Source organism: Molossus molossus, unplaced genomic scaffold, assembly GCF_014108415.1.
Source record: "Molossus molossus isolate mMolMol1 unplaced genomic scaffold, mMolMol1.p scaffold_m16_p_19, whole genome shotgun sequence".
Classification (NCBI taxonomy): domain Eukaryota; kingdom Metazoa; phylum Chordata; class Mammalia; order Chiroptera; family Molossidae; genus Molossus; species Molossus molossus.
Window position 1 is genome coordinate 12,171,118 of NW_023425354.1, and position 16,471 is coordinate 12,187,588.

General features: G+C 41.2%; 1 protein-coding gene across 14 annotated transcripts in view; it reads left to right on the plus strand.

Moving 5' to 3' along the window:
- BPTF (bromodomain PHD finger transcription factor) overlaps positions 1 to 16,471 on the plus strand; it is a 149,651-nt gene that overhangs the window by 131,211 nt on the left and 1,969 nt on the right. For all 14 annotated transcript variants that reach the window (XM_036269415.1, XM_036269418.1, XM_036269408.1 and 11 more), the window contains 3 exons: positions 735 to 927; positions 2,700 to 2,784; positions 10,659 to 10,845. In XM_036269415.1, the coding sequence (XP_036125308.1) occupies positions 735 to 927; positions 2,700 to 2,784; positions 10,659 to 10,845 (465 nt within the window). The remainder of the gene's footprint in view (positions 1 to 734; positions 928 to 2,699; positions 2,785 to 10,658; positions 10,846 to 16,471) is intronic.

Below are 16,471 nucleotides of genomic sequence, written 5' to 3' on the forward strand. Positions count from 1 at the left end.
GAGCATCATATTTAATAATTTAGGAAGCCAAATTGCTCTGACTGGTTATTTATTTTAAAATAAAAAGCAAGATATTTTCTGCATATATTATACACTTACATTACAAATTTCTTTCCAGTTTTTTTCTCTTCTTCCCTCTTTACTTTCCCCTCAAAATTTATGTTGCATCATAGTGAATGTTTGAGATTCATTGGGAAAAAAATGGTTTAATGGTAGACTTGATTCTTCATTACGTAACATAGAAATTAATGAGCTTAAAATAGCCTGCCTTGTTTGGACTTCATCAGTGTTTGAAATGGCGCTTTCTTGTAGGTTAGAAAAATACTAATTTGAATACAAGCTCTGAGACTCTGTTTTTAGCTTATAGGATTTTGAACTCCCAGTTGGGTCGCCAATATCAGCTTCCCATTGATATGGTATTCTTTGAAAGATTTTTTTGCTATATTTTATTTTGAATTTTAAAGTCAATTTAAATGTTTTACATTTTTCTTCGTATGGTTCTCTAATGTTATAGTGTTCTTAATAAACGTTTAATGCTTGTTTTTAACATCAGAAATACTAAATTAACACATAGGAATGTCAGTCTTCAAAAGTATTAAAACAATTATAATAATCTATTTTATATCCCAGGATTAGAATATTTTCAGGTGCATGCTTTATTACTTTTTAAAGTAAATTATAAGTAATACGATCCCGTCTGTTTTGAACTCACATTTCCATTTCGGATCTTGCAGATTTTATATTGGCTGTGATCGGTGTCAGAATTGGTACCATGGGCGCTGCGTTGGCATCTTGCAGAGTGAGGCAGAGCTCATTGATGAGTATGTCTGTCCACAGTGCCAGTCAACAGAGGATGCCATGACAGTGCTCACACCACTAACAGAGAAAGATTATGAGGGTTTGAAGAGGGTGCTGCGTTCTTTACAGGTGAGAAACCCACTCTTTGTGCAACGTTTGAAGATGAAATCCACCAATGCAACTTTGGAAATACACCTGGGGTTTGAATTTTCCAATCTTAGAGCACCTGATTATTTACTGATACCCAGTCAGCCTAGTGAAGTACTCCAGACTCCAGTCCTTCACATGCCAATGTCTCGAGGTTTCCATATCCACACAATAGCTCAGCCATGTTTATCTAACACTTGTATTTAAAATGACTCACTTTTTAACCTACCTTTTATTTTTTATTTTATTTTTTCAATATATTTTTATTGATATGTACAGAAAGGAAGGGAGAGAGAGAGAAACAGCAATGTGAGAGGGAAACATCAGTTGGCTGCCTCCTGCACGCCCTGTACTGGGGATTGAGCCCAAAACCTGGGCATGTGCCCTGACCGGGAGTTGAACCGGACTTCTCAGTGCATGGGACAACACTCAATCCACTGAGCCACACTGGCCGAGCCTAAATTCTATTTTTAAAAGAAAACTTTATCCCACCACCATAAATTGAAAAACAGTCTGATTAAATTCTATTGAGAGATAAATATTTATCGAAGGCTTTGAGCCAAAGCCTTCCCTCCTTTATTAAAAATCAAAAGGAGCCCAGTTGGTGAGTATTAGTGGATTGAGCATCATCCCATGGACTAAGAAGCCCCAGTTTGATTCCTAATTAGGACATGTGCCCAGATTGTGGGCTCGATCCCCAATAGGGGGTGTGTGTGAGGCAACCTATTGATGTTTATCTCCCTCTCTTTCTAAATTTTTTTTTTTAATCCTCACCTAAGACACTTTTGCATTTATCTTCAGACAGCAGGAGGGAGAGAGGGAGGAAGAGAGAGAGAGAAACATTGATGTGAGAGAGACACATCAACTGGTTGCCACCCACATGACCCTAACCAGGGATGGGAACCAAACCCGGGACTCTCTGGTCCGCAGGCTGATGCTCTAACCACTGAGCAAAACTGGCCAGGGCCCTTCCTCTCTAAAAAAAAATAAAAATCAATAAAAACATTTAAGAAAAATTAAAAGGAGATGGGGGTGGTTTACAAAATTAACAAGTGCTAGAGATGTATTCAAGACAACAGTGCTACGTTGACACTTTCTCCTAGAATAACAGGCAGGAGAATGGAAAGAACTAAAAGGAGAGCATTATTCTCAGTACATGGTTGAATGTTTTTTAACATCACATCTCTGTTACCTCATTAGCCAACAGTGGTGACCATTCCACACTTCACCTTTTTTCTTTTTTAACTTACTGGTTTTAGAGAGAGAAAAGGAGGGAGGAAGTATTTGTTTCACTTATTTATGCATTCATTGGTTGCTTCTTGTATGTACCCTGACCAGGGATTACACTCTCAACCTTGGTGTATCGGGTCAACGCTCCAACCAGTTGAGTTACCTGGCCAGGGCTCCTATTCCATACTTTGAACCAACCACATCCCCTATTTTATAGGTATGATTTCAGTGTCAGTATTGTACAGTTGGCAGGTCAACATGCCAACTTTCTTGACTCATAAGCTAGTGCTTCAACCCCCACCCACTTGTGCCAAGGTCCTCAGACACTTTTTGAAAACCATTATTATAGAGAATGCCCATCTGAGATAATTTGTGACTAGAACAATATTATAAACAATATTATCTAGTCAGTTTAAGACTTTTGGATTTTAAGAATTGATTGATGCAGTAACTCCAGAGGGACATTTAAGTAGATTAGTATTTCTATCTGACAATAAGAATGGCCTTTTTATTTTTCACTATAGGCCCATAAGATGGCCTGGCCCTTCCTGGAACCAGTGGACCCTAATGATGCACCCGATTATTATGGTGTTATTAAGGAACCTATGGGTAAGTACTTGAATTGAACATGAGTTTTTTTCAGAAATCTCAGCAGATATTTCATTTATTATCCATAAAATTAATATATCATGAGGATATGTTGAGCAAGTTTGATGGGAGTATAAATTGGTGTGGTAACTTGTAGGATAAATTATAAGTATGTGTTATGTTTAAGTGTACATATCATTGGAACCAGCAATTTCATTTCTTAGGATTTACATGTATATAGGTACAGCATTCATCACAGCAGTGCTTGTAATTGCAAAAATACTGGAAATGAAATAAATAGCCATCAGTAGAGGAGAAGCTAAATCAAATGACATATAAGCAGAGTATTGTGCAGCTATACAAAAGAAGGAATGGATCAGGGTCTCTCTCAGCCTCTCATGCTGTCTCTTCCTCCTCTTTTGCTGAAGGAAAGCAATTTGATGAACCCACAGTAAAGATCCAAGAGAAAATAGCCTCATTTCCTGGGGGGAAAAGGGTAATAAGTTACAGCTACAAGTGATTGTTTTAAAATGGAAAGCTCCAGTGACTATTAAAAATAGTTTATCTGCAAAAAAATTAAAACATACATAAAAGCTTACAAAACTGCCAAAGGATTAGATCCATCCTGATGATGAAAAATGTTTTTTTTTTTTATCCTCACCCGAGGACATTTTTCCATTTTTTGTTCAGATAGAGCGGGAGGGAGAGAGAGGAAGAGAGAGAGAGAAACATCGACGTGAAGGGACACATCGAGTGGCTGCCACCCGCACGACCAACCAGGGCCGGGGACAAACTGCAACCGAGGTACATGCCCTTAGCGGGAACCAAACCCGGGTCTCTCTACCGCAGGCCGACGCTCCAACTGCTGAGCCAAACCAGCCAGGGCTGAAAAATGTATTTTAAAGCCAGCTAAGCATAAATGAGAAGGGTTTTATTGTATTTCAAAGTTGCTTAGAGAGTATATTTTTTTAAATATGTTTTTATTGAATTTTTATTTTTATATTTTTTATCCTCACCCAAGGATATTTTTGCACTTATCTTCAGATAGAGTGGGAGGGAGAGAGGGAGGGAGGGAGAGAGAGAGAGAGAAACATTGATGTGAGAGAAACACATTGACTGGTTGCCACCCACACAGCCCCAACCGTGTCCAGGGACAAACTGCAACCAAGATACACGCCCTTAGCGGGAACCGAACCCGGGAGTCCCTGGTACAAGGCCCAACACTCTAACTGCTGAGTCAAACTGGCCAGGGTTTTATTGAATTTTTAGAGAGGAAGGGAGAGAGATAGAAACAATGATGTGAGAGAGAAACATCCATCGGCTGTCTCCTGCACAGTCCCCCACCGGGAATCAAACCTGCAACCCAGGCATATGCCCTGAACAGAAATCAAACCTGGACCTCCCAATCCATGGGATGGTGTTCAATCCACTGAGCCACACCAATTGGGCTAAGAGACTATATCTTAAAAGTTTTTATTACAGCCCTAGCCGATTTTGCTGAATGGTTAGAACATTTGCCTGTGGACCAAGGAATCTTGAGTTTGATTTCCAGTCAAGGGCACATTCCTCGGTTGCAGTTTAGCACCCAGCCCTGGTCGTGGTTCTACGGGAGGCAGTTGATCGATGTTTTTCTCTTACGTCAATGTTTCTGTCTCTCTTCCTCGTACTCTGTCTGAAGTTAAATGGAAAAATATCCTTGGGTGATGATTTAAAAAAAAAAAAGTTTTTGCCCTGGTAGGTTTGACTCATTGGTTAGAGCATCGGCCTGCAGTCCAGAGAGACCCGGGTTCGGTTCCTGCTAAGGGCATGTACCTCAGTTACAGTTTGTCTCCGGCCCTGGTTGGGTCATGCGGGAGGCAGCCACTCGATGTGTCCCTTTCACGTCAATGTTTCTCTTTCCCTCCCTCCCTCCCTCTCTATCTGAACAAAATATTGAAAAATGTCCTCAGGTGAGGTTAAAAAAAAAGTTCTCATCACACACAAAAAATTGTAGCTGTATGAGAGATGGATGTTAACTAAACTGATTGTGGAGATCACTTTGCAGAATGTATGTATATCAAATCATTATGTTGTACACCTAAAACTAATACCAGTGTCATATTTCAACTATATCTCAGTTTAAAAAATATTGTAATGGGCCTGGCCGGTGTGGCTCAGTAGGTGAGCATTCACCCATGCACTAGGAGTTTGCTGTTTTGATTCCTGGTTCAGGCACATGCCCAGGTTGTGGGTCCAATCCCCAGTGGAGGGCATGCAGGAGGCGACCAATCGATGTTTCTATCTCTCTCTCCCTCTCCCTTCATCTCTAAAAATCCATTTAAATATTTATTTTAATGGACCCTGGCTGGCTTGGCTCAACGGTTAGAGCATTGGCCTGCAGACAGTTGGGTCTTGGGTTCAATTTCCAATCAAGGGCATGCACCTGGGTTGCAGGTTCAATCCTCTGCGGAAGGCAACCAATCAATGTTTCTCACATTGATGTTTCTCTCTCTCTTTCTCCCTACTTCCCTTCCACTCAATCTAAAAAAAATCAATGGAAAAATATCCTGAGGTAAGGATTAACCAAAACAGTAAATATAGTCTGGCTGGTGTGGCTCTGGTTGAGCATCAACCCATGCACCAAGAGGTTTCAGGTTTGATTTTGTTCAGGGCAAATGCCCAAGTTGTGGGCCCGATCCCCAGTAGGGGGCATATAGGAGGCGGCCAATTGATGTTCTCTCTCATTGATGTTTCTATCTCTCTCTCTCTCTTTCTTCCTCTCTCTCTAATATCAATAAAGGAAGAAAGAATATACATATATATATATATATATATATATATATATTTTTTTTTTTTTTTAAATGGGAAGGATTTGTGTTTTGTGACAACTTTTTAAAGACAGGGAAACACAAAGAAGAGATAAATGAGGGCTAATTAAAAGTATTGTTGAGCCCTGGCCAGTTTGACTCAGCGAAGAGTGTCAGCCCTCAGACCAAAGAGTCTCAGATTCGATTCTGGTCCAGGGCATGTACCTCAATTGCAGTTTGGTCCCTGGCCCTGGTCAGGGTTGTGCAGGAGGCAACCAGTCAATGTGTCTCACATCGATGTTCCTCCCCACACACACTCTATCTGAAGATAAATTTAAAAATATCCTCGGTGAGGATTAAAAAATATATATCTGAAAAACACAACATAAATAAATAAGTAGTTGTTACCTCTCTTCTCCAGAAGTTGAAGATAGAAGTTAATCCTTGTATGCGTTTCAGATTTGTATAATCTGCTTTAGCTAGGTAGGTAGGTAAATAATTCTACTTCTAAAAGTAACTCAGGTTAATTTTACAAAATTTAGGAAATAAAAAAAAAATAAGGAAAGATGAAATGCATCTTTCATCTTTTCCTCACTGAATTTTATTACATTTTGGGAGGTGTGTGTGTGTGTGAAAATTTAGATAATATCATGACCTCTCTGGCAGATATCTTCCTGTGTCATTAATCTTCAACAGCATGATTTTAGTGGCTTTTTTTTTTTTTAATCCTCACCCGAGGATATTTTTCCATTTTTTGTACAGATAGAGTGGGAGGGAGAGAGAGGAAGGGAGAGGGAGAGAGAGAGAGAAACATCGACGTGAAGGGACACATCGAGTGGCTGCCACCCGCACGACCAACCAGGGCCGGGGACAAACTGCAACCGAAGTACGTGCCCTTAGCGGGAACCGAACCCGGGTCTCTCCGGACCGTAGGCCGATGCTCTAACCACTGAGCCAAACTGGCCAGGGCGATGTTAGTGGCTTTTATGTGTTCTGTAAATGGAATATACCTTAAGTTACTGAACCAAAATTATTTTCTTGAAGAACTAGGCTGTTTTGCTATCTTTTTTTCTTCCTTTTTTTTTTTTTTATCCTCACCCGAGGACATCTTTTTCATTTTTTGTTCAGATAGAGCAGGAGGAAGGGAGGGAGGGAGGGAGGGAGGGAGGGAGAGAGAGAGAGAGAGAGAGAGAAAGAGAAACATGGACATGAAAGGGACACATCGAGTGGCTGCCTCCCACACGATCCCTACCAGGGTTGGGATCAAATCGCAACCAAGGTACGTGCCCTTGACTGGAATCGAACCCGCGACTTATTGGTCCGCAGGCCAACGCTTTAACCGCTGAGCCAAACTGGCCAGGGCTTGCTAAATATTTTTAAATTGACTTCAGCAAATTGAACCAGGGTCCTTTAATAGTGTATATCTGTACCCTTCTTTCTGCACTCTTGAAACCATTAAGTATTATTACTTTAAGGGGGAATTTTTTTCTTTGAAAATATTTGTTTCAAATAATATATTTGGTGTACAAATTCAGATGTTAAAGAGGTGTAGAAAATTAAATGTAAAATTTACTGTTGCTCTCATTCTCTCCCTTATAGAGGCAACCTCTGTTAATAGGTTGATATTATAATTTTTAATTTCGACTAATCTGGGCAAAAAAAAGTGGTTCTTTGACTTTACATGATTTTATTTTATTTTATTTTATTTTTTTTTTGTTCAGGTAGAACGGGAGGGAGAGAGAGGAACAGAGAGAGAGAGAGAAACATCGATGTGAAAGGGACACATCGAGTGGCTGCCACCCGCACGACCGACCAGGGCCGGGGACAAACTGCAACCGAGGTACGCGCCCTTAGCGGGAACCGAACCAGGGTCTCTCAGGACCGCAGGCTGACGCTCCAACCGCTGAGCCAAACCGGCCAGGGCAACTTTACATGATTTTAATAAATAGTGGTATACATACTGTTTGAACATTTTCTTTGTGAGTTTCCTATTTGTGTATTTTGCACATTTATCTCTTAAGATATTCGTCTTGTTAATGTTATTTAATCATAGGACAGTTAAATGTTTTATAGTGATTTTGAGCGGGTATATGATAGTTTTTAACATTCTTGGATTTAAATTTATTAATCATTAGAAATTCTGCCTTTGGAGTCATGCTCTTAGTCTTTTTCTCTACCCAAGTTTGTCATTAGTCACCGATATGTACTCCTAATACTTTTTTTCTTTTAAGGGATACCTAATCAAGTAAAAATCATGACATACCCAAGCACTGCTCATATACTTCATTAAAACTAGTCAGGTGTAGCCCTCACTGGGTGGTTCATCTGGTTAGAGCACCGTCTTGATGCACCAAGGTTGTGGGTTTGATCGTTGGTCAGGGCACATACAAGAAACAACCAATGAGCCCTGGCCGATTTGGCTCAGCGGATAGAGCATTGGCCTGCGGTCCGGAGAGACCCGGGTTCGGTTCTCGCTAAGGGCACGTAACTCGGTTACAGTTTGTCCCCGGCCTCGGTAGGGGTTGTGTGAGTGGCAGCCACTCAATGTGTCTCTCTCTCATCGACGTTTCTCTCTCTCCCTCCCTCCCTTCCTCCTGCTCTATTTAAAATGCAAAAATGTCCTCTGGTGAGGATAAAAAAAAGAGAAACAATCAATTAATGCATACATAAGTGGAACAAGAAATCGATGTTCTCTTTCTCTCTCAAAATCAATCAATTAAAAAAAAAAACAGGCTGCAAATACCTAGAAATTACGTATAAAAATGATAATATCCTGATATGATGTGTTAAGTATTTACTTTTTTATAACCTGCACAGAATAGATGTGCCCAGATCATGCTTGGAATTTCATCAGGCTGTTAGATGTGCTTTTGCAGTTGTCTTTGAACGGTTTTTCCTGCTGGTATTTTTCATGTGTGTGTTAAACGTGTAAAATAGCCTAGCCGGTATGGCTCACTGCTTGAGCGTCAACCCATGCACTAAGAGGTTGCCGGTCCAATTCCTGGTCAGGGCACATGCCCACGATGTGGGCCTGATCCCCAGTGGGGAACATGTAGGAGGTGGCCAATCAATGTTTCTTTCTTTCATCCATGTTTCTATCTCTCTCTCCCCCTCTGTCTCTAATATCAGTAAAGAAAAAAAAAAAAAACACATGTAAAGTAGCCCTGGCTGGTTTGGCCCAGTGGTTGGAGCGTCAGCCCGCAAACCAATGAGTTGTGGGTTTGATTCTGGCCAAGGGCACATACCTCAGTTGCAGTTCATCCCTGGCCCTAGTTGGGGTAATGCGGGAGGAAACTTGTCGATGTGTTCCTCTCACATTGATGTTTTTCTCTCTCTTCCCCTCCCTCTCCCTCCTCCCACTCTATCTGAAGATAAATAGAAAAAAATCCTCGGATTAGGATTAAAAACAAAAACAAAACATGTAACATAAAGTTTGCCTTCTTAGCCCAGCCAGCGTGGCTCAGTGGATTCAGCATTGTCCCATGCACCAAAATTTTAATCCACCTAGAATTATTTAAGGTTATAATGTCTGGTAGAATTTTTTCCTTCGTATATGTAGTCACTTGCCCCAGCCCAGTTTTTTTATCCTCACCTGAGGACATTTTTTTATTTTTTGTCAGATAGAGTGGGAGGGAGAAAGAGAGAGAGAAACGTCGCGTGAAAGGGACGCATCAAGTAGCTGCCTCCTGCACGACCCAACCAGGGCCGGGGACAAACTGCAACCGAAGTACATGCCCTCAGCAGAAACCGAATTCAGGACTCTCCGAACCGCAGGCCAACGTTCTAACCGCTGAGCCAAACCAGCCAGGGCCAGCCCAGTTTTTTAATGAATTCTTCCTTTTTTGACTTATTTGAATGACATCCTCAACATGTATGAAATTCTTACGCTTAATGCAGTGAGGTCTGTTCCTGTTTTGAATTTGGTTTCATTAATGTTTGTGTCATCCTGCACAGCGCCACACTTTTCATTACCACAGCTTTTATAACATTTTTTAATTTCTGATTATTTTTCAAATATTCCTTGGTCTTGAACTTTTTTTTCAGATTTGAAAATAATCCAAATGAATTGAGACTTAGTTTAGAATTGTGTTTCTTTTCGTCAATCCTAGATTGATTTGAGATCACTGACCTTTAACTTCCCCAAATTTTTATTTAAAATTGTATGTGTAGCTTGGCTGGTGTGGTTCACTGGTTGAGCATCGACCCATGCACCAAGAGGTTGCTGGTTCGATTCCCGGTCAGGGCACATGCAGGCCCGATCCCCAGTGGGGGGCATGCAGGAGGCGGCCAATTGATGTTCCCTCTCATTGATGTTTCCATCTCTCTCTCCCTGTCCCTTCCTCTCTCTCTAAAATCAATAAAGAAAAAAAATTTTTAATTGCATATGTAATTTCCCTTCAAACACAACTTTCTCCGAGGACCTATTGTTATTTCAGGTGTATTTAGCTCAGTATTCCAAAGCAGTCACCTATGTATCACCATAACGATTTTTGTCTTTTCTGCTTGCTTGTACTATTACATACTAATATTTTTATTTATATCAGCTAATATTTCCCCTTAAATTGATTTAAGTAGATAATTTATGTCATTACTGCCATAAGTGGTGAGTCAATATCACTTGTCACCAAAATAACAATGAAAATGAATGAACAAAGTGATGTTATTAAAAGTCTCATACAAGGATTACAGAACCACAGAGATTTTGGTTTTAATTCTGGATTTCCCCCTTCTCTTTGTACATATGATAGATATACTTAATTTTTTTGCCTGTGAAAATGTATTATACTTAAATGTGTGTTGATCATGCTGGTATAGTTTCCTTGGTTTAAAAGTAATTTAACAAAGAACTATTCTCTGTACTTAACAGAAAGTAAAAAAACATTCTTAACAGTAGCCAAGATTTATACCTTAAGCCCCCCAACAAAAACAAAATTGGAAAAGTGCTCCTGTTTTCTTCATAAATGGCTAAAAGTCTTTGATGGTGAATCAGCTTGGTTCTAGAACTGTTTGGGCAGGAAATACATATTCTTGTTAGTCAGGACTATGAGCAGTATTCCCATTGGAACAACCTTAAAGCTTTGAAAATGTTTTACATTTTGTGTTTTTAAGACCTTGCCACCATGGAAGAAAGAATACAAAGACGATATTATGAAAAGCTGACGGAATTTGTGGCAGATATGACCAAAATTTTTGATAACTGTCGTTACTACAATCCAAGTGACTCCCCTTTTTACCAGTGTGCAGAAGTTCTTGAATCGTTCTTTGTACAGAAATTGAAAGGATTCAAGGCTAGCAGGTGAGCAGATGTGTTCGGTGTTCTGAATTAATTCAGCTCCTCAGACTCTCTATACTGTTCTAAGGAATCGGCCAATGAAGTTTATGGTAAATTTGAACCTTAAAATCAAGAATCCTTAAAACAAGACTAGCATTATGATATACTGCCATGGACAGGAGCACAGACTCACTGATGAGAAACTGATGAGTTTATGATCTTTTTAGAATTAAAGTAATTTTTTAAAATTAAAAAAGCATTTATCAAATGCTTACAGAAAGTAAGATGCTCTCTTAACAATAAAAATAAAGTTTAAAAAAAGATGTTCTCTTGCCCTGGCTGGTTTGGTTCAGTAATTAGAGTGCCCACCCGTTCACCCAAGGGTTATGGGTTCTATTCCGGGTCAAGGTCATGTACCTGGGTTGCAGGTTTGATCTCTGTCCCTGGTTGGGGTTGTGCAAGAGGCAGCCAATTGATGTGTGTCTCTTTCACAGTGATGTTTCTTTTTATCTCTCTTTCTCCCTCCCTTCCACTCTATCAAAAATCATTGGAAAAATATCCTTGGGTGAGGATTAATAAAAAATAAATGAATAAATATGCTCTCTTAAATGCATATACAAAGATAGTAGTAAGAACTCTTGCTCTTGTTTTGCAGAAGTATTAAAGTGATTGTCTATAGGGTACAGGAAGGGCAAGACAATGAAAGGGGAATGTTTCTCCTTAATTTATGTTTGGTATATCTTTGAAATCATAAAATAATTTTTCTGGGTATTTTTTCTGTGGGCAAAACTAGACTTTAAGTCCACAGACCTTTTCTTTGAGTCTTTAGTAACATAAAACCATCGAGCAACTTTGCATGATGTTCTGGTACTATGACTTTCGTTACTTCGGTTTCTGACCCTCAGAAGCCCGGCTTCCATTCCTATGGTAGCTGCCACTACTTTGTAGCCCCTGAGATTCCATTATTCACTGTCTCCCATTCACCAGCCCACAAGCTTGATTGTCCCTCGATATTCAGTTGAGTAGATCATGGCTGGGTTGGGGCCTGAACATCTGTATTAGCTAATGAACTCCCAAGGGACTCAGCAAACCAGAGTGGAAGAACCAGTTCTCCACTTAGTAGTTTTCCTCAGAGGAAAATCTGTAGGGTGTTTTGGTCTCTCTTCTTTTTCTGTAGCAAGTTATTTCAGGAACTGCATTTTACAGTCAGTTTACATAAAATAAATGAAGCACAGCCCAGCTGAAGTATCCAGTTATCTTGACAGTCAAGGAATCAAAGATTATAGGCACAGAAGGCAGGAGAGCAGGTTTGTGAGCACTCAGGCTCCGGACGAGGAGCCAGGAACTGCCCAGAATCTCAGACTCCCTTTGTGTTAGCCCAGCCACAGTAAAACTTAAAATGGAAGAGGATTTATTCAGTATGACAGAATCCCCAGGAAAATAACAATATAGGAACAAAAAAGGGATAAACTCAGAATAATGAAAAGAATATGGTAGAAGTTAGCTAATGGGATTTTAACAGATTCTAGAAGACAGAAAGTGGATGGAAGAGGACCGATTGATGAAGCCAGGCTAGCCACAGCCGAGACTCCTCCTAGAGGGCTTTTCAGCAGAGTGACAGCTTACTGTGGGGTGGAAACACAGAGCCTCTGAAATCAAATGAAAGGCAAGAGAGATGGAAAAGAGGGAATAACTGGCGACCATACAGATGCTCCATGACTTACAATGAGGTTTCATCCCAGTGAACCCATTATAAATCGAAAATGTCGTTAAGTCGAAATACAGTTATTAATACACCTAACCTACTGAATATCATAGCTTAGCCTTGCTTGTTTCTACTGAATGCACAACCCTTTTGCACCTTTGCAAAGTCGAAAAATTATTAAGTCGAAAGTCATTGTGAGTCGGGGACCATCTGACTAGGACCTAGTCACTTTCCCTAACCCCTGTATGCAGACCTGTCTAGGAAGTCCACGAAACTGGAAGAACACAGGTTTCTTCTTTAAAGAAATGGAATAAACACTTCAGACAACTAGAGTAGACAGAAGAGAATTGGACCCAGAGAAAAGTCCCCTGCCCTCTGAAGGGTCAGGTCCTCAGCCCCCTCATTCTAAAGTTGGGGCTCTCGCCCTGGCTGGTTTGGCTCAGCGGTTAGAGCATCAGTCCGCAGACCAGAGAGTCCTGGATTCGGTTCCCGCTAGGGGCACGTACCTTGGTTGCAGTTTGTCCCCAGCCCCGGTTGGGGTCTTGTGGGTGGCAACCCGATGTGTCTCTCTCACATCGATGTTTCTCTCTCTCTCTTCCTCCCTCTTTACCTCCTGCTCTATCTGAAAATAAATGCAAAAATGTCCTCGGGTGAGGATAAAAAAAAAGAACAGGCCCTGGCTGGTTTGGCTCAGAGGTTAGAACGTCAGCCTGCGGTCCGGAGAGACCCGGGTTCAGTTCCCGCTAAGGGCATGTACTTCGGTTGCAGTTTGTCCCCGGCCCTGGTTGGTCGTGCGGGTGGCAGCCACTCGATGTGTCCCTTCATGTCGATGTTTCTGTCTCTCTCTCCCTTCCTCCCTCTCCCTCCCACTCTATCTGTACAAAAAAAAAAAGTGGAAAAATATCCTCGGGTGAGGATAAAAAAAAAAAAAAAAGAACAGAAAGAAAAGGGGATGAAAAATGTGAAAGAGAACAATGTTATAGCGTATTCAATATTCCAGAGAGAAACTACAGAGAAGACAAAGGAGAGGAAATTATCAAAAGGTTAATATGATAAAAATTTCCTGAGCTAATGAAAGGCACAAGACTTCAAATTCAAGCAAAGTAAATTCATACATTCAAAATATGGTTGAGACTCTGCTGTGTGTCAGATACTATAGCAGTGAATGAAATAAACCTCCTGCTCCCTATGGAATTTACTTTTTTTTTTTTAATATGTCTATTGATTTTTTTAGAGAGAGAAGTAGGGAGAGATAGATAGAAACATCAATGTGAGAGAGAAGCATCGATCAGCTGCCTCCTGCATGTTCCCTACAGGGGATCAAGCCCGCAACCCCAGGCATGTGCCCTGACTGGGAATCAAACTGGGACCTCTCAGTCCATGCTATGACGTTCAGTCCACTGAGCCACACTGGTCAGGTGGAGCTTACTTTTTTGTAGAGTAGTAAAACAGGGCAGTGGGGGGGATATGTGGAATGAGGACAGCTGATAAACATAATAAGCCAGCTGGACAGATGGGAAAAGCTCCACCCCACATATACATCACTGTAAAATTCCAGATGCCAAGGATAAAAGGTCTTTGAGAGCTTCAAAGCAGCAAGAATTAGACTGGTATCAGACTTTTCTCTAGCAACATGGATTGCAAGAGTATTAGAGAAATAAATCCAGAAGTTTGAGAAAAGTGGTTTTCAGCCTAGAAGTCTTTGTCCAGTCAAAAAAAAAATCAAATATGGAGGCAGAATACATAAGTTAGTTATGTAAGGACTCAGAAAGACACTTCTTCCTGTGCATCCCTTCTTAGCAGGTTATTTCAAGTTGTTCTTGCCCAGCTGGTGTGGCTCAGTGGATTGAGCATTATCCCAAGGACTGGGAGGTCCCTATTCAATACCTGGTCAGGGCACATGGCTGGATTATGGGCTTGATCCCCAGTAGGGGGCATGCAGGAGGCAGTTTCTCACATGGATGTTTCTATCTCACCCTCTGTCTCTCTAAAAAAATATCAGTAAAATAATTTTTTAAAAAAATGTTCAGTAGCAAAATAAGCAAATCAAGAAAACAAGACCTTGCCCTGGCCAGTGTTTCTCAGTGGTTAGAGCGTTGGCCTGTAGATCAGAGAGGCCTGGGTTTAGTTCCTGCTAAGGGCATGTACCTCAGTTGCAGTTTTTCCCCGGCCCCAGTTGGGGTCTTGTGGGTGGCAACCACTCGATGTGTCTTTCTCACATCGATGTTTCTCTCTCTCTTCTCCCTCTCTCCCTCCCGCTCTTTCTGAAGATAAATGCAAAATGTCCTCGGGTGAGGATAAAACAAAAAAAAACAATACACTGGATCTAGGATAACAAGAGGTTCAGGAAATCATTGGGAATTACTCTGACCCAGGGTGACATTTGCATAGGAGGCTTATGTCGCAGGAGAAAGGAACACTGTCATGAGGGAGTGTTCTCATGGGGGTGGGTGGTAAATGTTATTTAAGAATCTAAGTGGAGCCCTGGCCGGTTTGGCCCAGTAGTTAGAGTGTCGGCCTGCAGTCTAGAGAGGCCTGGGTTCAGTTCCCGCTAAGGGCATAACACCTCAGTTGCAGTTTGTCTCTGGCCCTGGTTGGGGTCGTGTGGATGGCAACCACTCAATGTGTTTCTCTCACATCACTGTTTCTCTCTCTCTCCTCCCCCACTCCTTCCCACTCTGTCTGAAGATAAAATGTAAAAATGTCCTCGGGTGAGGATAAAAAATAATCTAAGCAGAGAAAATGAAAGGCAGTCAGAAATTCCAATGAAAAAAAGTTGCCCTGGCTGGTTTAGCTCAGTGGTTAGAGTGTCAGCCTGCGGTCCAGAGAGACCTGCATTTGGTTCCCGCTAAGGGCACGTACCTCGGTTGCACTTTGTCCCCGGCCCTGGTTGGTCGTGCGGGTGGCAACCACTCGATATGTCCCTTTCGCATCGATGTTTCTCTCTCTCTTCCTCTCTATCCCTCCCACTCTATCTGAACAAAAAATGGAAAAATGTCCTCGGGTGAGGATAAAAAAAAAAAAGAAACACAGTTAAGTTGCATAGGAATACTGACAATGCCCTCTTATCAAAGGAGTAGATGCTACAGAGAAAAATATTTACATAGTCATAATAACGTAAATACTACATTGGTTTTCAACTTTTAGAATCAGCCTCTAGAAAGATTTAATATATAGGGAAATAAAACTTGGACTCAAGAAGGGAGTGGAGCCCTGGCCAGTTTGGCTCAGCGGTTAGAGTGTCGGCCTGTGGTCCGGAGAGACCCGGGTTCGGTTCCCGCTAAGGGCGCGTACTTTGGTTGCAGTTTGTCCCCGGCCCTGGTTGGTCGTGTGGGTGGCAGCCACTCGATGTGTCCCTTCACGTCGATGTTTCTCTCTCTCTCTCCCTCCCACTCTATCTGTACAAAAAATGGAAAAATGTCCTCGGGTGAGGATAAAAAAAAAAAGAAGGGAGTGGAAAATGATTCCATGAGTTCAGTTCTGTTTGCCATAGCAGGATTTTGAACAATATAAAGTTGATAAAACAGGAAAGAGCAGTCTAACAAATCTAACTACCTAAGAACTGAAGATCTAAGTGATTGATCCTAGGGAGCCTGGACTCTGGTTAAGTAAAGATAAGACATAGGACGACAACTTATTCACAGGCCTCTTCATGCTTTTTGATTGATACAACCAACAATTACTTCTCGGAATAAATTTCTTAAAAAGTGTTTAATTGGAGAGGCTATATGGCCTTTGGTGGTAACTGTGAGGTAGAAGCTGGGCGATTTGATTCGCAACTGCTGCTGCTGGAGAGGAAAGCCCCTTTGGGCCTGTGGATGCAGAAGAATTGGGGAAGGAGGGAAGGGGTTTAGGAGCTAGATCTGCATAGTAAAGGGGCCACTCAGGAGGGCTTTTTAGTATATTCAAGTTTACATAATTTTAATAAGAACATGGGAGCCAATT